Source organism: Podarcis erhardii, assembly GCF_964252035.2.
Source record: "Podarcis erhardii genome assembly, chromosome: 11".
In the NCBI taxonomy this organism is placed as follows: domain Eukaryota; kingdom Metazoa; phylum Chordata; class Lepidosauria; order Squamata; family Lacertidae; genus Podarcis; species Podarcis erhardii.
In genome coordinates this window covers 53,197,186-53,219,463 of record NC_138501.1, presented here as the reverse complement: position 1 = coordinate 53,219,463, position 22,278 = coordinate 53,197,186, and the positions used below count along the sequence as shown (strand labels likewise).

The 22,278-nt window shown below is 45.0% G+C and overlaps 1 protein-coding gene across 1 annotated transcript in view; it reads left to right on the top strand.

The window, feature by feature from the left end:
- The first annotated feature begins 1,006 nt into the window (after positions 1-1,006).
- The window catches only part of KIF24 (kinesin family member 24), a 35,754-nt gene continuing 14,482 nt past the window's right edge, over positions 1,007-22,278 (top strand). The window contains exons 1-6 of the mRNA XM_081881359.1: positions 1,007-1,216; positions 10,753-11,377; positions 11,608-11,797; positions 14,246-14,343; positions 17,801-18,016; positions 20,847-20,934. Coding sequence (XP_081737485.1) covers positions 10,770-11,377; positions 11,608-11,797; positions 14,246-14,343; positions 17,801-18,016; positions 20,847-20,934 — 1,200 coding nt within the window. The 5' untranslated portion in view covers positions 1,007-1,216; positions 10,753-10,769. The remainder of the gene's footprint in view (positions 1,217-10,752; positions 11,378-11,607; positions 11,798-14,245; positions 14,344-17,800; positions 18,017-20,846; positions 20,935-22,278) is intronic.

The following is a 22,278-nucleotide window of genomic DNA, read 5'->3' as shown; positions in this document are numbered from 1 at the left end:
CGTGGCTGACCCTTGGCAACAGCGCCCGCCGCCGTGACTACGATATCCAATCAGAAACCGGAAGGCGGTGCAATACGTCAAAGTCGAAGCACTATTGGACTTTTTTTATCGCAATTGACGTGCGCCGGACGAGTAGCAAAGAAGCATCCGCTTCCGTCTCATGCTCCGTGAACAGCCAATAGATGCTGACGCGCGGGAAGAGTGCCGCCTCTAGGATAGCCGTTTCCCGCCTTTTTTTGGTCGCCTCTCCAATTGGCGAAGAGCGGGACTTCCCCCGCCCCCCTTGCTCAACGTCCTATTGGGCCGTTTGAGGTGACGTCTTGCGGCGCGACATATAGGCGCGAGTCTTTAAACGTAGGCTTGGCGCCGTCGCCATGGAGACGCGGCCTAGCCGGGAGGACGGAGCGTTCCCAGCGCACCCTGAGGGAGTCCTTAGCGGGGGTCCGACAAATCTGAGGAGGGGGGAGACACGCGGCTGGAGATCCGTGACAGAGGAGAAGGAGGCCCAGTTGCCGCAGCCGTTCCCCGCCCCACACTCGGCCAGCTCCGACCTCTGCCCTGTTGCCATGGCGACGGGCTCGTAGAAGCGGGAGCGTCCTCCACGAGGCCTAACGGCGGTTCAGGGCCTCCGCTTGCGAGAAGTTTCTGTGGAAAGTCAGGAGAGGCCGGCGCTGGTTTGGCGCTGCACCTGCCGGATATTCGTGCAACCCTGTTAGGATAATACGCTTTTTCGGATTTCCTTGGCCCTTGAGCCATTATTTAAATGTGCAGCCAGGCCTTGTTTTAAAACCAGTTAAAAAATTTTAAAGTGGGGGCATGAAGGAACCGACCTCGGATCTGAAAGGCCTTGCTTTTCCCCTCACATAACGTTTGGCAAGATTTTGGAGGCATCAGTTTTCAGCAGGTAATGCTCCTTGCACGTATCTCTGGTGCCGCCATTTATCTTCAGTGAAAGCCTGATTGCAGGTTTTGTTTTTGTGGTTTTTTTGTCTCCTTGTATTCCTAGAGTCTGGCAGCCCGCTCTTCAGTCCAGGAAGGATTTTGTGCAGCCGTTTGTGCAAAATTCGAGCTTGCCTAAAGCGATAAGCTCAGAAAATCCGAAATAACGATGAAAGTGGAGTCTGGCCTGGATGGTATGAAAAATACAAAATTCGGAAGAGAATGAAAATCAGCAGTTCTGAAAGACCCGGGAATATAAAAAGAAAAGAAAAAAAAGGTATCAAACTTGTTGTCTGGCAGATCTCTCTGGGGAAAGAATTGCAGAGCTGGTAGCATCACCACAAAGAAGGCTCTGCCATTATAACTGTCTTTGTCACCTCTGCTTCTTCTGGATACAAATAAGGTCTTAAAGAACCTATATTCATGGACAAGCAGCGGCGTAGCGTGGGTTATCAGCACCCGGGGCAAGGCAAGTAATTTGCGCCCCCTAACCCGGGGCAAGGCAAGTAATTTGCGCCCCCTAACCCGGGGCAAGGCAAGTACAGTAATTTACTCTCCCAAGCAGCAGCAGTGAGGCTTCTCTTTCCCCCGCGCTCTCCCGGAGCTGCCTCTTTTGTTTCCTTTTTTCCCTTTCTCCAAGGCTTTTCGCTTTCTCTCCTTAAATGATTCCCCCTCCACACCACGGCGTTTCCTGGCTGCTTTCCCCCCCCCTTCCCCTCTCTCTCCTCCTCGCTCTGCTTGCCTTGCCCTGCCTGAGGGCGCCCTGAGGAGACTCCGCTCTCCTTTTTGACCAGGCGAGGTGGAAAAAAGGGGGGAAAGTCTCTTCCCGCCCCCTTGCCAGACTCCCTGCTCGGCTCGGCTCGCTACCCAGAAGGCAGGCCAGTGGAGAGAGAGCCGCAATTACCATAAAGCTCCTCTCCCTCCGCTTCGCCAAGCTGTCAAAGCCCGGCAGCAGCGGCAACGGCAGCAGCAGGCGCAGCCAGACCCCCGCCAGCCAGCCAGCCAGCCCGGCTTCCTCTCCTTTTTTTGCCCGTGGCAGAAGGCTTTGCTCTCCCCCTTCTGCGACCTCCTCGCCAAGCCGAGCGAGCGCGGGCTCCCTAACCCGTGGATTTTAGTAGGGGCAGAGAGCTGCTAGTGCGAGTGCGCCCCCCGCCCAAGTTGCGCCCGGTGCGGCCGGCACCCCTGGCACCCCCCACGCTACGCCACTGTGGACAAGTTCATGTGGGAGAAAGCACTACTTATGATGCCTGGGTCTTTAGCTATTATCTGCCTTGTGGTGGTGGTGGGGAGTGGTTAGAGGGGTCACAGAGACCCAGGTTCAGATCCCCATGAAGTATACTTTGTAGCTGGTCAACTCCCTCTCTCACTTAACACAGCATTGTTGAGAGCAGGAATTGAGCCGTGGGAGAAACACTTTTGCCACCCTGAGCAGGGATAGGGAGCTGAATATGGCTGGCAGGGCAAAGTCACCATGATGTCAGGTAATCTGTTTTCACTTGTGCAGATAATCAGTTGATTGCCAGAGCTTGTAAAGCACCAGGCTCTGCTGATCAGCTGGTTGTTGGTGCTTGCAAAGCACTGTGCCCGCAGGTCTGCAAATTCCCTTTAGCCCAGCTTGGTGTGGTGTAGTGGGTAAGAGCGGTGGACTCGCAATCTGGGGAACCAGGTTCGCGTCTCCGCTCCTCCACCTGCAGCTGCTGGGTGACCTTGGGCTGGTCACACTTCTTTGAAGTCTCTCAGCCCCACTCACCTCACAGAGTGTTTGTTGTGGGGGAGGAAGGGAAAGGAGAATGTTAGCCGCTTGGAGATTCCTTCAGGTAGTGATAAAGCGGGATATCAAATCCAAACTCTTCATCTTTACCTGCCCCACACCTGATGTCATATGTGGTGGGTGTGGCTTGGCCAATAGGTTCACCACCCCTTTAAGAGAAACGGTAGGATATAACTGCCTTGTCTCTTCCCAATTAATTTCTCTTCCAGAATTTCTCAACACTGAGCAAGATTCTAGCATGGGGAAAGCTCTGCTAGCATCAGCTGCTTAGCACCAGCTGCAACTATGCAAATTGGGCTGGGGGGGGAGATGTGTGAATTCTGGGTAAACAGGTGCTGCCTTGTCGTAGATGGGACATTGCTTCTATGAGACTGACCTCATTTTGAGCACGCAATCTTTGTGCAATAATTGGAAATGAACAGGGCTGAGGCATTGTTTCTTGTAACCTCAGCTTGTATCGGATAATGCATTCCTATTTGGAAAAGTAAACAGGCTGAGTCTTTCTCCTCAGCATCTTCTAGGCTGCAGTCTTATGTACTGTGTTGCAGCCTAAAGATAGAGAGTGGATTCTATGCTGGGGTCATTCTGTTTATGGTTCTGTGTGCTTATACATGCCCAGGAATTACTGAAACGCAGCTGCCTTTGGGGAGGGGCCTTGCAGATACTTGAAGCAGTGCTGTAAGCACATGTGCTTTAAGCTTTGTAGTGCCGAATTCTTTGTGTGGCACAGTTGGCTATATTAGCATACCATACTAGGCCTATTCCTGCTTCTTGCGGGGAGTCTCGCCTTCGCTGTGCTTTGCAGTGTGCTGAGCTGCCCTATAAGAGGGAGAGAAGGTGTTATGGGAGGGGAGCAGCAGGAGATTTGGGGCCTGCTGCAAAAGATCCAGGGCTCAGGATCTGGCACCTCCAACAATGTCCCAGCTCCTTGGTTCACATTTTGAGGGCCATGGTAAAGCTGTGGGATCGTAGCACCCTTGATGGAAAGCCTGAGAAAGATAGGGAATGATCTCTCCACCCCGTGCTGCTTCAGAGTGTGCCCTGCTTCCATCAGTGTTTTCCATGAAATAGGAAAGGTCAGTATGTGGTGAATGAATTCCCCATTCTGTTTGTTCACCGGTTTATCTTGTTGGGATTCACATTGTGTCCCAGTGCTCCTTTAAATTTCCTTTGGCATTACAGTAACACATCACTTCAGCCTTCCAAGCAGTATACTGCTGTGCATCCTCCCAAGTAGATTTACTTTAGTGGGTGTTTCTTTGTATGCCAAAAGGACTCGTTCTCTGCCCTGAAGCATTCAGGCCTCCCTCCACCTTAGCTTGATTGTCGGGAAGACCCACATTGATCCTAGCGAGTGGCAGTAGCCGTCCCTCTCCTCGGCCAACAAATATGGCAAACTTTGAGAGGATCCTGCTTCAGTGCTGAGATTTGGACCTGGTGACCATAAGAGGAATCCTTTCATCCCAAAGGATGTTGTGTGAGACTAGTGCACTGAAGGGATTTTGCTTGCCCTTGATACCTCTTGCCCAACAGTCTGAATACTCGGTGCTGCCTTTGTCTGTGGGCAAACTCCGTAAAAGGCAGAATGTTCCTTGTACCCTCTCTGTTTGTTAGTTATGAGCTACAAATTTCAGCATAGCTTAAAAGCCCTGTTAGAGCTTTGGAATGTCTTTCCCCCCTGATCTGAAACAAGAACTTAGTAAAGTATAGGCAGCTTTCCTCCCTCCTATCATTTCTATAACTCGAAAGGAAGAAGCTGGTTGCTATGTAACAGAAACCATTAACATGGCAACTGAAGCACAGGGAATGAAGCAATAATAGCTTCAACTGTGTAAAGACAGATTTCCTTTTATATAGAAACATAATGAAGAAACCATTCTTGGATTTCTGAAAGCTTTCCTTGCAGGAAAGATTCGCGTGCAATTTCTAAATGATTTGCTGCCCACTATAACTCAGACTTGTTTTATTCACGTACCAGGAAAATGAGAAGTTTCCAGGAACCACAACAGCTGTTGTCTACAGCAGTTGTCCTACATCGGCTGTGGAGCAGAGGCTTTTTCACTGAGGTCATCAGGCTAAAATTAATGTGAAAGAATGATCAGAAAATGGATCAGGCTGCTTTATTTGAAATTAGTGATGAGAAAGAGTAATGCTAACTGGGTAGCTTTTAGCCACAGTTACAAAGTAGGTAGTGATTTCATTTTTATTTGATAAAACTTTTATTAGCATTTTCAGTTTTACAGAACTATTTATGTAGGCAGTGTGAAGAACTTAAAAGCACAGACTAGAGTTTGTGAGATTAAAAATAAATGAAAAATGAATGGATTAGAGAGATCCTGGATTGTTATGATTTGCACACACACCAAGGGTGTAAAATATTTGATATGCTAAGGGAAGGGTAAGCAAGCAATATTACTTTGTGGATTCCATTGCCACTTTTCAAGGGGCAACAGTTTATGATCATCTGTGCAGCTGAAGATGGGCAATAAAACTGTATTGGTAATAAGCTCTTCTCTTCCCACTCCCATCTCTGAGTACATCAGGCTACCATTAGGTGAGGCAGAATATATATCTCCACTACCCCTTTCAATGTAATGCTGATCATGCTCCCTATTGTTGGGAATGCCCTATTGGATTCATCGGTTGGGTGCCAGGTTAGAGCTGGAAGGATCATATAGGGAGAGCTTCTTGGCTACTCCTGTCAACCAGGGTTGTGCCCAGTGGTGTCCACACACATGCATACCACTTGCACACAGGCATTTTTCCTCCCCCCCTCCCCCAGTCTACAAATCTGTCATTTAGACAGAGTACCATAAGATTCAAAATATAGTTCCTTTGTGAAGGGGATGTGGTGGAGCTATTTCACTGTGTCTGAACAAGGAAAGAATATTCTGCTTGGCTTTGTTGTTCCACTATGTGCCCTGTGGCCACTTTGCACTGGAGTAAAATAGAGCAGAATAGAAAGCAACAGCTGCCCCTTGTGAAGCTGAAATTTAAATCTGAGCAGCAAATTCCTCCCCACGCCCTAACCCAGATCCTCGCCCTGGTGCCATTTATTCCTGTGGATGAATTTCCTGTGGGAAATGTATGAGCACAGGAGGTGTAAATGATATTCAGCATGCATTATTAAATTTAAAGTGATTTTTTTCTGGAGGCCAGGGTTTTCTCTCTTTTGTACTTATGTGGATATCATTGCCTCATGGGTCTATAGCATGGGTAGGCAAACTAAGGCCTGGGGGCCGGATGCGGCCCAATCGCCTTCTAAATCTGGCCCGCGGACAGTCCGGGAATCAGCGTGTTTTTACATGAGAAGAATGTGCCCTTTTATTTAAATTGCATCTCTGGGTTATTTGTGGGGCCTGCCTGGTGTTTTTACATGAGTAGAATGTGTGCTTTTATTTAAAATACATCTCTGGGTTATTTGTGGGGCATAGGAATTCATTATTATTTTTTTCCAAAATATAGTCCGGCCCCCCACAAGGTCTGAGGGACAGTGGACCGGCCCCCTGCTGAAAAAGTTTGCTGACCCTGGTCTATAGCCAAATACTGTATTTACACGATGTGATAAGTGGCTTTTCCCTTCTGTACCAGCAGGTGGCATTGAAGATAAGAATGTAGCTTTTTTCAATTATTATTGTAAAGAACTCCTGTTCTTTCCTCAGTGTAGCTGGAAATAGATACTTGCTTTTGAGAAACGCTTTTTGCATTTTTAAGTGAGGGTCACAACAGTTAGGAAACAGATGAGGCCGCAGGCCATGTTTTCAAACTACTGTTGTATAACAGATAGTGTTTGGGCATAAAATCGTAATTCTTTTCTGCCATGAAATTTGCTGAATGACCCTGGTGCCTAGCCTTCCTTACAGGGTGGTTGTTAGAATAGATGGAGGAAGAAGGAGACCCATGTATAATTCTCTGGGGCCCTTGGAGGATGGGTGGGATAAAAATGCAACACGTTGGATTAATAGGCTGGAGTAAACCTGACCCATGATGGCTAGCTGCTCTCGAATACAAAATCCAGTGGCTGCAGTCCAGCTGAATTGTGAACAGTGGAAATCCTGCCATTGGCTTCAGGGTAGAATGCTTCTTAAACATGCTTTTTGCATAATAAATTGACCTGATTCTGCTTGTAGCTCAGAATTAATTCTCTATGTCCCTGGTAGGTGGCGGCATGATCATTCAAACTCAACTGCTGAATTTCTAGATGTAGCATAACATTTTAAAACGTCTATTTCACGAGACACCGGCGCATAAACAAGATAAATAAGTGAAATAAACATGTAGAGAATGGGGGAAGGTGGGCCTTTTTACAGCCTGTTTTTATGCTTTCATAGAATCATAGAGTTGGAAGAGACCACAAGGGCCATCGAGTCCAACCCCCTTTGTTTGAAGCAGATCCCGTTGATTTCTGTATGCCTAGTACTAGGTCTTAAAACCAGAGTGTGTGTCTCTAAAATTGGTATTCTTGTAGATCAGGTGAATTTTCATACTTACCATTTTTTATTTCTCCTAAATGCAAACTAAAAATTATGTGGCTAGTGCTCTCTGGCATGCTCTGGTCCATGGGGTCATGAAGAGTCGGACACGACTAAACGACTAAACAACAACAAAGTGCTCTGTGCATCTCATCATCCAGAGATTTCTCCCATGTAGCAAGTGGCTCTGCTTTCTGAGTAGTTAAAACATGTTGTTGAGCTAGTGGTTGTTTTAGCCGCATTCTTCATAGCTTGTTCCACCACCCCAGTAATGTTTAATCATCCTTTTGCCCATGTTTCTGACCTCCCAAGTGCACACGATATTGGAAGTACCGTATTTTTCGCTCTATTGGACGCAGTTTTTCCCCTCCAAAAATTGAGGGGAAATGTGTGTGCGTCCTATGGAGCGAATGCAGGCTTCTGCCATAGCCGCGCGCAACCCCTCCGGCGGGGAGAGGCTGCATGGGCTATGGCTTCTTTAGCCCCGTGCAGCCTCTCCCGGGAGGGAGAGGCTGCACGGGGCTAAAGGGGAAGCCAAAGCAGCGAGCAGGATCCATCCCGCTCACTGCCTTGCCTTCTTCCATAGCTGCGCGCAACCCCTCCGGCAAGGAGAGGCTGCACGGGGCTAAAGGGGAAGCCAGAACAGCGAGTGGGATCCATCCCGCTCACTGCCTTGCCTTCTTCCATCGCTGCGCACAACCCCTCTGGCAGGGAGAGGTTGTGTGCAGCCTGTACGCTGCTCTTTGGGGCTGGGGGGGGGGAATATTTTTTCCCTTGATTTCCCCCCCCCAAAAAAAACTGGGTGCGCCCTATGGTCCGGTGCGCCCTATGGTGCGAAAAATACGGTACCTTTTCAGGTGCGCTTGTTGGATTGATTGCTTCAGTCTTACTTTGTTATTGGATTTTGACATTTGGGGGCTAGTTGTTTTGTTTTTTGTTGCTGTTTTTATTATGTTTTGCTGTATTCTGTTTTATCTTGTAACCCACGTTGAGGAGGCTTTTTTTTTTTTATTGCACGAAATTTATATACCACTTGATTGTAAAAATTTCCCCCCAAAAGCCCTCAAAATGATTGCTCTAAAAGGTGACCTGAAAATATTTTAAATAAACAACAGAGCATTTGATTTCAGTAGATTCAACTAACAATTTGCTTTCCTTCCAGCAAGTCTTCTTTCTTTAACACTGAATTGCTGGTGACTGAGATCATAATCAGTTGACAAAGCACGTATGAAGCTTTCAGCATTTGTTCGATCAAAAGGGAAATTCCACCAAGAAACAAATGGAAGTTTTGTTTGGGGATTTGTGAGTTGCTATCAAATAATTTTATAAGAATGCATCCTGGATGTAGGTAGAGGGAAGTGTCATTAGCTTGAATGTGAATATGAATATGAATAAAATCCTCCTTAGTGCGTCAAGATTGTAAGATTTTCTCAATAATAATAATCAAATGGTGCACACTAAAAAAGGAAATATAAACTTGAAATTGTGTATAGTTGCTCATCTTAAATACACTTAGGTTGAAGTGAAACTTTTTGATTTCCAGAGCAGCAGTAGCACACTTAAGATTAGAGCAGAACCTCTTTTATATATTAATACATGCAAGCACCCCTTTGTCTTTGTGACATGATGACCTTTTGAATTTGTCCATATCCATTTCACTGCCTTTTGATCATTAGCTGTGGGGAGCCTTTGGGACACATGGTTGGCCTGGAAGAGGCACATCTAAATTTAGGCACATCGCTTTCTGTAGCTGGTAGAGTCCATCTCTGCAGCTTGTAGCATTAGTTGTAGATACTTTGCAAGTGTAAGAAGCCGGGGGACACAAGTAAGTGATTGCACGTTCTAGTATGTGCTTCTCAGTGTAGTGTTATTGTATACTGTGAATATTTATGTATGACTAACTGTCTGACTTGATTGATTGACTGATTCCATTTACACACTGCAATACTGCATTAGAGGTGTTTTTTAAGGCTCCTGAATGAGGGTCACCATTTAAGAAGATCTACTTATCAGTTCATTGGAGAAAAAGAAGCAATATTCATTATGATGCAATTTGTGTTTGAAGTAGGCACTGTTCTGCCTTAGGTTCATGAGTTTAATGGGTAGATTTGGGGCTTCAGGATTCCATTCTCCTCATAAGCTCGTATTATACAGCTGTGATTTTAAAGTTACTTGTTTGTTCATTTTGTCAGAGTGACAAGGGGAGCACAGCTCAGTCACAATGAGAAGCATTGCTGAATACCTTTTGATGAAAGCACTGATATACCTGGATATCCAGAGTTTCCTTTCCCTTCTCTCTGTATTCCTTAGCCATAAGCTGCTCTGGGAGGAATGATGATGAAGGGCAGGTTAAACAGGATCAAAATTAGGTAATTAAATTTTGAAGCAGAAAATGATTTATTTTCTTTGATTTATTTTCCTTTGATTTATTTTTTAAAAAATGCATTTCCCACTTTTCTTAAATTACTCAAAGCACACACAAAAATCATAATATGGTAAAACAGTAATCCAGCAATAACAACAAAACAATTAAAAATCTAAAAATTAATAAGCAATCAGAATAAAAAAGGGAACCAAACCCATTACAGCAAACAGAAACGAACCTAGTAATTCCTAATGTGTTAAATGTACTGAAGTAGCCAGTGTAGTGCCATTTCCAGAGTGTCTGCCAATGTTTAGTGGGCTGGAGCAAGATGGCAAAGAGTCTTGTGGGACCTTAAACACTAATTTTTATGGGAATTGGGAAGCTTTCAATGTTTAACAGACCACTGTATTTTAATACTTTGTTGGAAACCGCCAGGTGGGCAGGGTATGTATGTATGTATGTATGTATGTATGTATAAATAAATAAATAAATAAATAAATAAATAAAAATTTATTATACTGGCACCTCCAGTTAGGGCTGAGAATGTCTCCTGCTCCCAGTCAGTTTACAGACAATACTGAACTAGATGAACTAGCAGTCTCACTTGGAATAAGGCAGATTCCTAGATTTCAATGGTGTCGGCTTTTGTGGAGTAGAGGCCACTTTGTTGGAACCACGAATTGTTGTCCCATTGGCAGGTGCACATTTCTAAAGGGAAATGAAATGCAAGCCAGAAGGCTTCTGTTTCCAGTCTCGTCAGCTGTTCGCTCACTGGGGAGTTTCGCTAAGCCACTGTTCTTCAGCTCCCTGCCTGTAATAGGATGGTAATATTACTGGCCTACTTGACAGAGTTGATGTAAGGATTACTGAAATGGCAGCTTCACAGATAACTGGGGATCTGAACTTGGGTTTTCCTTCTCCGCTGGTACTAATGGCGGTGTTATTTTCATGTCTAGAAATAATTTAAATATGAATAAAACTTTGAATGGTGAGGTACTATCCACCAATAAACTCTGCCATGTAAGCACTGCTGCTGCTGCAAAACCCTGATTCATTTTTTGCCGGATCTTTGCCCTATTCCCAGTCAGCCCTTTAGCATGAAGCAGATGCTCTGTTGCAGCTGCCCTTAATGGATAGTTTCCATGTTTTAAAAAAGCCACTGTTTCATACAGACATGTTTCACTTTGTTTTTTTGCTTTATTTAGCAGACCTTGAATAGAAGATGGCCTCCTGTCTATACGATTGCCTTTGTGAAGCAGAGCTTGAGAAATACTTTCCCCATTTTAGTGCCCTTGGCTTTCAGAGGATTGATGAACTTGCCAAGGTCTCCATGAAAGATTACACCAAGCTGGGGGTGCATAACATGAAGGACCGCAAGCGCCTCTTCCAGCTCATTCGAATAATCAAAATGTTGCAGGCAGAAGAGGAAGCAATGAGGAAAAAACAGCATTTTCAGACAGGTGCTCTCTACCTCCGGCCTCAGGCGACTAGATGTGGCCCTCGAAGACAACTTCAGTTTGATTCCCTCTCAGAGGAAAGAGATGGAGGGAGAAAACAGCTTGAGCCTGAATTGTGTGCCTTATCCAATTGCTCTGTAAATGAAGATAAAGATGATTTAGCTGCAGTGTTGAGCCACGAAGCTGAATACAAAAGACCTAGGAAAGACTCTTTGAATGCTGCTGCAACATGGACAGAACATAAACTGGGCATTCCAGCTATCAGTTCATCTAACGATATTGCTCCACTCCTAGGGGATGCTGAAGCCCCCATTGTACAAAGAGTAGCTCATATTTCAGGTTATAATTATGGCGTGCCTCATTCTTGTACCAGGTAATAACCATTTATCTGTATTCCTTTACATGGAACAATGTGATTCTCTCCTTTGTACATGTGGAGGAAGTTAAAAGTTACAAAATAAAATAGAATTCTGCAACCAATTATCCTACATACTGTTTTAGGAATACATTGTGCATACATTTAATTTGCACGTATAAATTTCTGTAGTGTGGGCTGACTTTGAAATTGCAAATTTAGCCTTTTTGACATCCTGTGTTTCGCAGGCCTAATGCTTCTGAGAAGGAGACCCCGTGGACCGAGACTGACAAGATCCGTGTGTGCGTTCGAAAGCGTCCCCTTGGCTTAAGAGAAGAGAGGCGTGGGGAAGTAAATATCATCACAGTAGAAGATAAAGAAACCCTCCTGCTCCATGAGAAGAAGGAGGCTGTTGACCTCAGCCAGTACATTTTGCAGGTTGCAGAATTTTGGCTCCTTACATCTTGTATCATGTCTTAAAGTGTTCAAGTAATGGTCTCAGACTGATCTGTTTACAATCAAGGAGGAGATAAAACAATATCTTCCCACAGCAGGACTTAGAGTACTAATCTGTATTCTTAAAAAAAATCCTTTTGTAAAAAAATAAAATAAATCTGAGCATACAAAACAGAAAAAAACGGTTAAATCCAGAATATTCATCAACACCTTATCCACTGAATATAAAGATCTTTTTTGAAAATGAGAACTTTTGCATGGACTTCTATAGGCCCAGTGGATAAGGCTTTAGAGACAGGAAAGGTGAGAGAGGAAGCTGCTTGTGAGAGAGGACCTCTTTGTGCTTTTGCATTGGCTTGCTGACAGGTGGAGAAGGATCTCCACCAGAAATCTGAATGACTGCTTTAGTCCCTGGGGTCTTATCTTAATGGATGACACTGTCCTTGGGCATGGGAAATAACAGTTTGAAAGTTGGAGCCAACACCTTGATTTGCTCCTGGAAGCTGAAAAGGAGCAAGCATAGTTGCAGCAGTGGTAACGGCATTGCAACAGTACTGCAGTCTGTAGGAGAATGCTACAGTGTATTGTAGGCCAACAAAGGGGCAGATGTCCTCCAAGGTCCATGGACCCCATACTCTTTTGTTTATTTTAGATATTTTGGGACGTGAGTGACACTGTGGTCTAAACCACTGAGCCTCTTGGGCTTGCCAATCGGAAGGTCAGCAGTTCGAATCCGCACGACAGGGTGAGCTCCCATTGCTCTGTCCCAGCTTCTGCCAACCTAGCAGTTTGAAAGCATACCAGTGCAAGTAGATAAATAGGTACTGCCGCAGCAGGAAGGTAAATGGTGTTTCCGTGCACTCTGGCACTCGTCATGGTCCTCCGTGCACCAGTAGCAGTTTAGTAATGCAGGCCACATGACCCGGAAAGCTGGCTGTGGACAAACGCCATCTCCCTCGGCCTGAAAAGCACCGCACCCCATAGTCGCCTTTGACTGGACTCAACCATCCAGGGGCACTTTACCTTTACCTTTTAGATATCTGTTACATTTATAGCAGCAGGGAATTTGACATTACCAGAAAATGATTGCATAATAATTAAGTGCTGCTGTATTATATTCTCATATTGCACAACAGTGTTTCACGCATCATTCTGGTGTGAATGCCTATGGTACAGTAGAAGACCATATTCCAGATGCCATATTGTGCTCTAGGGAGATATTCCTGCCACCTATGAGCCACAACCTGTGATTGGCGGGTGGCGAGGGGAGGCATCTCATCCCCAAATAACATTACAAATGGTGCTATAAGGATGACATGATCCAAACTTTGACTTATCTAGACTGTGATAAACATGCAGTTTCTCTTGCTTGAAACTTTTCTGTAATTCTGTTGGACCTGCCTCTGATTTATACCCTCCCCAAAAAAGAGAAATGGGCATTTCTAACGATTAAATGTTCTTCCTTGCATTGTCTTCTCTCTTTTCTGTTGGAAAGTGAGCATATTGTAATTACTGCCCGAGGCGCCTGTGCTTAACAAAGGCAACAGAACTGGGCTGCCAGCCTAGTGAATTCCCTTTCCCCCAGTTTCCATTGTACTAGAGAGCAAGGTTCTCACAGGCCTTCAGTGCTCCAGTTCTCGCTGAATGATCTGTGCTCTCTCTTCCTCTGCCCTCCTTTCCTTCTGTGGTTAATGATTTTTCAGCTAATAGTCTTGCATCTTTTCTCTCTCTTGGTCCCAGGTACCTTCTGCTGCCTAGATCAAATTCTCATTCCGATTGACAGCAGCAGGAAGGTAACCAGTCTGCAAAGCAGCATGTTATGTACACACATGCCCCTCCTCTCCCTGGTGCTTCTGTTCAGTGGAGCTCTTGCCAAATAATAAATACAGTCCTCATAGATTGTGCCTACTGACACAAACAGCTTAAGAGGGAGAAGCCTTAGCTGCAGGAAGTTTTACTTCTGAAATTGTGAAATGAGGATTTCCTAGAAATGTCTTTCTAGGTTTCTAGTTTCCTTTGCCTCAAAAATACATCAGAATTTGGTAGTGGAAGTTCCTTTTCAGCAGCAAGAATCCACGGCTTGATTTTGGACCTTAACTTTTATTTTGCATCATTCCATGTTATTGCATACCTGTTCGCTTAAGGCAAGATGAAGTATTCTCTTCTGCCTCCCTCCCTCCCTCCTCCCTTTCTTATTTTAGCTCTGCTCACAGCTTTGTTTCGAGAGACACTTGCTTGGTACAGTTGCTGAATCCATTAGCTTGCTCTGGCTGATGGTGATTGCATGATGTCTGAATTTGGCTATGCGGGGTCTGAGCTTCCTGGTTTCACTTTGAATGGGATTCACATCCACAGCTGTGTATCTTATCATCATGGGTGGGTGAAAGGAGTGGAATTCCTTTTTGTGTAAATATCCCTTTTCTTTTGCAGCATGTGTTTTACTTTGATGAAGTCTTTGGGGAGGCCTGTTCCAACCAGGATGTGTATATGAAGACTGCCCACCCCCTCATTCAACACATTTTCAATGGGTAGGGTGTTGTGTATCCTTTCCGTATCTGTGCCTATGAACATTTTCGTTGTTTATATATGTTTATTGAAGTTTTCATGGTGCTCACCTTTCTTCCTCTGTTTTTCTTTTGGTGATGGTCCACACACACACACACACACACACACACAATCACACAATCCTATATCTGAATTACAGCGGTACCTTGGGTTACATACACTTCAGATTATATACGCTTCAGGTTACAGACTCTGTTAACCCAGAAATAGTGCTTCAGGTTAAGCATTTTGCTTCAGGATGAGAACAGAAATAGTGCTCCGGCAGCGTGGCAGCAGCAGGAGGCCCCATTAGCTAAAGTGGTGCTTCAGGTTAAGAACAGTTTCAGGTTAAGTACGGACTTCCGGAACGAATTAAGTACGTAACCTGAGGTACCACTGTATGTGTCATTTTAAAATAAACAAGAAGAGAAGGAAGATAAGAGAAGGAAAGTAAAAAATTGTTTTCCATTTTATTTATTTAGATTTATATCCTGCCATTTGACAAGGTAGCTCAGAATTTAAAAGGTGAATAATCAAATAGAATAATCATAAAACAAACAAGAAAAACAAAACGTGTAGTAAAAAAGGGCATCCGGTATAAAATCAGTAACAGGTGTAGCATAACTCAGTTGTTTCCACCATCGTAACCCCAAGACATTCTCATGGGTGTCTTGAAGACTTCCATGAAATTGCTGTGATGGGCACCCACTTAAGGATGTGTTTCCTAAGGAATGCCATTCTAGCAGATATTCAGTGGCAAAGGGGGTCTGGCGTAGGGTTTGCATTGGCAGCTGCAGAAGCAACCTTTTCGCTGGACCACTTAGGACTTTAAAGGTCAAAACTAGTACTTTGAATGGAGCCTGGAAACCAACTGGCAACCAGCCGCGCTTCTTCAGTATGAATGTTCTTGCATCCTGTGACTGTTTGCAGCTAGGCACCAATTCTAGTCCAGGTGGTGCTTCTTGACACCCTTTCAAGGATAGTCCCATATGAAGTATTTCATGTGGGGGGGAAATAGAAATCTTAACAATGTAAATAACAATAAAACCCAATATGGCATCATGCCAAAGCCCCACAGAATGAAGGGGAACTGCAGAAGCACACAAAATTATAATGGGGTTGGTGGTTGACTTTCAGGCTGGCAGCGCAGATCTTCTGCATTACCATTTTACATATTTTTGTGTTTTTATATTGTAAACCACACTGTGCTCCTTAGATGAAGGGTGGTATAGAAATCTTGGAGCACTGCAGCAGGCACATGACTTAGGAGCAGTGTCACCTCCCCGTCAGTGTTCTCAACCACACTAGGGAAATGTTGTGTAGCTTTTGAAAAGTAATGGTGACTTGTATTTACTTCTGTAACAATGAACGATCAGAATTTATTTATTTTAATGGTTAAAAAAAAGCAGAGTCCCAAGGTGCTTTAAACACTAATGTATTTATCAAGGGGCGCGGGTGGCGCTGTGGTCTAAATCACAGGGGTTTGAATCCCCGCGACAGGGTGAGCTCCCGTTGCCCGGTCCCTGCTCCTGCCCACCTAGCAGTTCGAAAGCATGTCAAGTGCAAGTAGATAAATAGGTACCGCTCCAGCGGGAAGGTAAACAGCATTTCTGTGCACTGCTCTGGTTTCGCCAGAAGCGGCTTAGTCATGGTGGCCACATGACCCAGAAGCTGTCTGCAGACAAATGCCGGCTCCCTCGGCCGAGATGAGCATGCAACCCCAGAGTCATCCGTGACTGGACCTAACGGTCAGGGGTACCTTTACCTTTCTGTATCATGGCATGAACTTTCATGGGCTATACCCACTCTGCTTTTGAGAGATTACGGTAGCTACTTGTGGTTGTTGTTGTTACTGCTGCTTTATTGTGAATCAATCAAATTAGCTCATGGGCTGGAAAACCAGTGCTGATGGTCCCAATATGTTTGTTAAACTAAGGCTTGCTTCTTTTAATGCCGTCTCACTCAGCTAGAAAAAGAGCAGCCTCTTGTGGCCATTCAGGATTTCAGATGCTGTCTCAAAATAAGGCTCAGTATGGAGTTTCAGACTTGAGTGTCATCTGCTGGAGGCGCTGCCCACTAATTTTTGATGCCAGAGAGGTCAGCAGAGATTTGAGTAATACTACCTGGGTTATAAGCATTTTGTGGATTGTACCTTGGGCACACCTAAAATTTCTTTCCTGCCATATCCCAAATGTTCATGGTGGATTACAATAGATAAGCCGGGCCAGGGACATTAAAAATGGTGCCGATTTGCAAGGCTCCATTATGACTAAGCAGGGATTCAAATCTGGATTTCTGCTGCTCTGCATTGCACTGCAAAATAAAATAAAGGTACTTCAGAGACAATCTTCTTTGGTGTAAGTAGAATAAATATTTATTGCAAGGTCATTGTCTTGTAGCACTGGTCTCTGCTTCTTTAACTATACCAATTTAGTGTAGTCCCCTTGCATCTTTGATGTTGCTACTTAAAACAACAACTGGTATTCATCTACATAAGGAAAACCCACCAGTACAATTACATTCTGTTTTCAGCCTCATGACTTTTGGGACAAAGTCAACTAGATGAAGGTACTTTTAGGATGCAACCATATTAAATCAGAGTGTAACTTGAGAAAGGTCAGATATAATACTGCTCACAACTTCTATATCAATATTTTTATCTTTACCATTCAACTGTACATACACACAGACACAAGACGCTTTCATATTTAAGGAAGCAAAAAGACCAAATACCTTCTCTCCATCTTCCAATCTGGCTATTCTGATTAGTTAGACTGACTATTGGGCCAAGCTGAATATCACAAAAAAAAACTAAACTCCTCATTTTTGTCACCATTATAATGTAAACATAATCAATTATGGCGCCAGCTTAATGGAGAGTGCCCCATACTGTGCCCAAGCCACAGAGGCATCACGCAGGAGTTCTTTTTGAGGCAGCTGGGAAGGTTGTTATTGGAGTGACAGCCGCTCCTAATGGAGCCATTGTGTTGTGGAACATGCAAGGTAGGAATCAAAAGGAGGGCAAGCAGGTCCAGGGGACTGTTTTAAAGGGTGCCATCCTTGCCCCCGGTTAGCCCACCAGGTGGTGGACTGCATTAGTATTGAAGACAGAAAAGCTTAGGTCTTGTAGCTTATGGTGGTTCTCTTGTATAGCCACTGCTATACAACTCTGTACATGATGTTCCCCACTGATGGCTCTTCCATATGCTTTGTTGCCTTCTCTACAGTCAAGCCTTTTGAGAATGTCTTATGTGCAACGGATCTAAACAGGATGTGAGAGGACATCAGGAGATCTCTTGGAGGCTGCTTCCATATCTCCACATTTGATTATCCCACAGAAGTAGTTTTGGGCAAGCATTCAGTGTCTGTGATTTACCATAGTCTTTTACACGCTAATAGGACCTGCTATATTAAAAGATGCTTCTCTTTATTTTGTTACAGCGGCAACGCCACCTGCTTTGCATATGGGCAGACGGGTGCTGGCAAGACCTATACTATGATTGGCACTCACCAAAACCCAGGACTCTACGCCCTGGCTGCTAACGATATCTTCAGGCAATTGGAAGCATCTCAGACTAGAAAAGACCTCCACGTCTGGATCAGCTTTTATGAGATCTACTGTGGACAGCTTTATGACCTGCTAAATGGAAGGAAGAGGTGCTTAGAATCCAAGAGTACAGCTTTTGAAACCAAGGCCGTTAATCAGATATAGCTGAACAGAATTAGAGTTGCTTGGAACAGAGGAATCTGGGGACAAGTGGGTTATTGTTGTTTTTTTTAGTGAAGGGATGCACAATAAAGTCCTGTCCCAAAAGCAGCTTGCTCAGTCAGCCTAAAAGAGGAGGGAGGCTTTGATTTTGTAGTTTCACAAGTGTGCAGTTTAGGAGTTGGTAGCTAGATGCCCAGAGCCAAATCTGCCCCCAGAGAAGTATCTATTCCTCCTTCTGTTGCCAGGGCTACGCAGCAGGGCTTGCTGTCAGTCCATACTGTGGGAAGGGGGCGATGGAGCCTGACCCCTCCTTCCCATAAAATTAGTTGCTGATATAGTTTGTTCAGTAAAAAAGCGTTAAAAGCCCACCCTCCCCTTTTGTGTGTGACCATTCTAGCAACTGCTGTAACTTGATCTTATCTTTTCAGTAAATTCCAGAATGGAGACATCTCCCGTGTGGCTCAGTCATGTCAGCTTTTGTCCTTCCTTTGACAGGGTGACCTGAGGGATGTGTTGATGTTTGCATGGCACAGGGAGTGCTTTCTAGTGGAGAGGTGGCGAGAGCGCTATTTCGTGGGGGCTCTGTGGGGATGGAGGACTGCAAACACTTAATCATCTCTCTGGGTTATTAATTCTGCAACAGGCAGATGACAATTTAAATATCAACATAAATTAATTCCCCCACTCCTGATTGTTCTAGCTGATACACTCAGCAGTGTTTGCTGCCCCGGCGATTTCAAGTGTGAAATGAAATGAGGAGCTCCCGCTGGGAAGTTTCAGCTATCAATTCTGCTTCAGAATGGGGTGGACTGTGCATTGAAATAAAACCAATTTCCCGTGAATGGCTGTGTCTTTCAAGGGCAGCTGGTGCTATCCCACTGTTGGCAGGGTTGGGTGAAGATGGGGACGTGGAATTGTGGAGCCTTACCTTCCGTTGTTCATGGTGGGATCCATTTCTACATCAGGGTTGCTGAATCAGGTGCTGTGTGTCTTCCTGTTCTTTGGTCATGCTTTTCAACCAGTTAGTGAGGTCACCAATAAATTTTGGCTGAGGCCACTTGAGGAAGCAGGATGTTGCTCTAGATAGGCTTTTGGTCCGATCTTTCTGGGATCTTAATTATCGGCATGCTGATGATGCTCAGCTCTTGTGTTTGTCTAATTTGAATGTGTCAGGGGATGCCCCAAGTTTCTGGAGTTAGTCAGGGGTTGGGTGAGAGCTAATAAATGGAAGCTCCACCCAGGCAAGGTGGAGGTGCTGCTGGTGGGTGCCTCAGCTGGCCAGGAAGGAAGTATTCATCCTGTGACTGGTGGTGTTACACTCATGGAGGGACAAGTTCAAAGCCTGCAGTTAGATCCAGCCTTGACCGATTGCATTTATATCCCACTTTTCCTTCAATGAGCTCAAGGTGAAGTTCCCCTCCTCCCTGCTTTATCCCCATGAAAACCCTGTGGGGTAGATCAGGCTGCAAGTGAGTGACAGGCCCAGGGTCACCCAGGGAGCTTAATGGCTGAGTTGGGATTTGAACCCTGGTCTCCCCGGTCCAACACTGATCACTACACTGCACTGGCTCTTTGATTGTGTATAGAACAGTGATGCCTGTGGCCTGAAGCACCTTTTAACTGGAGTACTGTGTCCAGTTCTGGGCACCACAGTTCAAGAAGGACACTGACAAACTGGAACGTGTCCAGAGGAGGGCAACCAAAATGGTCAAAGGCCTGGAAACGATGCCTTATGAGGAACGGCTAAGGGAGCTGGGCATGTTTAGCCTGGAGAAGAGGAGGTTAAGGGGTGATATGATAGCCATGTTCAAATATATAAAAGGATGTCACATAGAGGAGGGAGAAAGGTTGTTTTCTGCTGCTCCAGAGAAGCGGACATGGAGCAATGGCTCCAAACTACAAGAAAGAAGATTCCACCTAAACATTAGGAGGAACTTCCTGACAGTAAGAGCTGTTTGACAGTGGAATTTGCTGCCAAGGAGTGTGGTGGAGTCTCCTTCTTTGGAGGTCTTTAAGCAGAGGCTTGACAACCATATGTCAGGAGTGCTCTGATGGTGTTTCCTGCTTGGCAGGGGGTTGGACTCGATGGCCCTTGTGGTCTCTTCCAACTCTATGATTCTATGATTCTAACCAACTTTGGTGCAATGGTTGCAACATTTCTTGGAAAGAGATGGACTTGACATGGTTCCGCTTTTCAAGATTACTTGGATACTGGAGCTGGTTTGGAGTATCACGGCCAGGTTATTGATGGGAACCTGCTGGACTATGACTCCCATAATTTCTGACAATCGGCCATGGTGCCTGAGTCTGACAGAGTTGGGGTTCAGCAACATCTGGAGAGTCACAGGTTCCCCATCCCTGATCCAAATGTCCTGTGCCCAGGACACTGACTTCTGTCATATGAACCTGTCCATTTACAGAGATCATTGTCCAAACATCAGTCAAGGCTCCTTGTGCCCCTCCCCTTCAGAGATTTTTAGAATAGGGTATTTCCTGTAATGACAGCTTGATTCTGAAACACGATTTCCATGAGAACTCACATGGCACCCATCCTGTGACTGTTGAGGAGCCAGCTTATGGTTAAAATTAGCATTATGGTCTTCCGTAGTTTGAGTTTTCTTCTGCTCCCCCTTCCTTGGACTCTGTTGTTTTCTGATTATTGTTACATTGAATTATTTAATGGGTGCTTATTGTAATCGGCTCTATTTGTAAGTGGGGGTTAAAAGTGAATTTCATGTTTTGAAAATTAAAAATTAATCTATGTGGTTTCCTCCCCAGGCTTTTTGCAAGGGAAGACAGTAAGCATATTGTGCAGATAGTCGGGCTGCGTGAGGTCCAAGTGAACACCGTCAGCCTGCTACTTGAGGTAATTCTGACCACCCAGAAGCTTTGAGGGTGCAGATACCATGGAAATACCACTGTGTCCCACATAATGGTCATTTGATGTTTTAGGATGTGTACTGAGTGGATGTGGCCAGTTGTTCTCATTAAGCGTTTTCTTAAGGAAAATACTGGACATACCTGGGCTCTCATTGGATTATTTCTTCTCTCTCTCCTCATTAGATTCTTAAGACTCATGGGTTTTCTTAAAAAACGGATTTCCCTTGAAAAAAAAGTACTAGAAGGAACCAAAATAAAAGTTAGGTCTCATCACCTCTGAGCCCAGTTAATGACGTTAAAGAATTTCTTTCCCCACTTTAGGGTTAATTGTTCTGAGGATTTTATTTACTTACTTGGGCCATCCTGTTCTGCAGTGCCTCCCATCCTGCCTTGAACAGACAACAAGCAGTTTTCATTGCTGAGCAGCTTCCACAACTTGGTTCTTTCAGCTTTCAAACAGTGCAGTTGTTCTCTCCTTCCTCCCACCCCCCACCCCCAATATTTTTGTGCTGATAGGAGCTTCAGAGTACTTTGTGCACTGCGATAGATGTAGAAATGATACTGCAAAATTTTAACACTGAGGGTCTCAGCCCTGGCACCAATTCCTTCTTTGCTTCTATTGACCTGAAATTGAAATTGCTGTGCACCCCCCCCCCCGCCTGCCCAGCTGTTTTGTTTAGTCATGTCCGATTCTTCGTGACCCCATGGACCAGAGCATGCCATGCACTCCTGTCTTCCAAACTCATGCTGGTAGCTTCGAGAACACTGTCCAACCATCTCGTTCTCTGTCGTCCCCTTCTTCTTGTGCCCTCCATCTTTCCCAACATCAGGGTCTTTTCCAGGGAGTCTTCTCTTCTCATGAGGTGGCCAAAGTATTGGAGCCTCAGCTTCAGGATCTGTCCTTCCAGTGAGCACTCAGGGCTGATTTCCTTAAGAATGGATCAGTTTGATCTTCTTGCAGTCCATGGAACTCTCAGGAGTCTCTTCCAGCACCATAATTCAAAAGCATCAATTCTTCAGCGATCAGCCTTCTTTATGGTCCAGCTCTCACTTCCATACATCACTACTGGGAAGACCATAGCTTTAACTATACGGACCTTTGTCGGCAAGGTGATGTCTCTGCTTTTTAAGATGCTGTCTAGGTTTGTCATTGCTTTTCTCCCAAGAAGCAGGCGTCTTTTAATTTCGTGACTGCTGTCACCATCTGCAGTGATCATGGAGCCCAAGAAAGTAAAATCTCTCACTGCCTCCATTTCTTCCTCTTCTATTTGCCAGGAGGTGATGGGACCAGTGGCCCAGCTGTTTACTTTGGCAGTATTTTCTTTGCTGT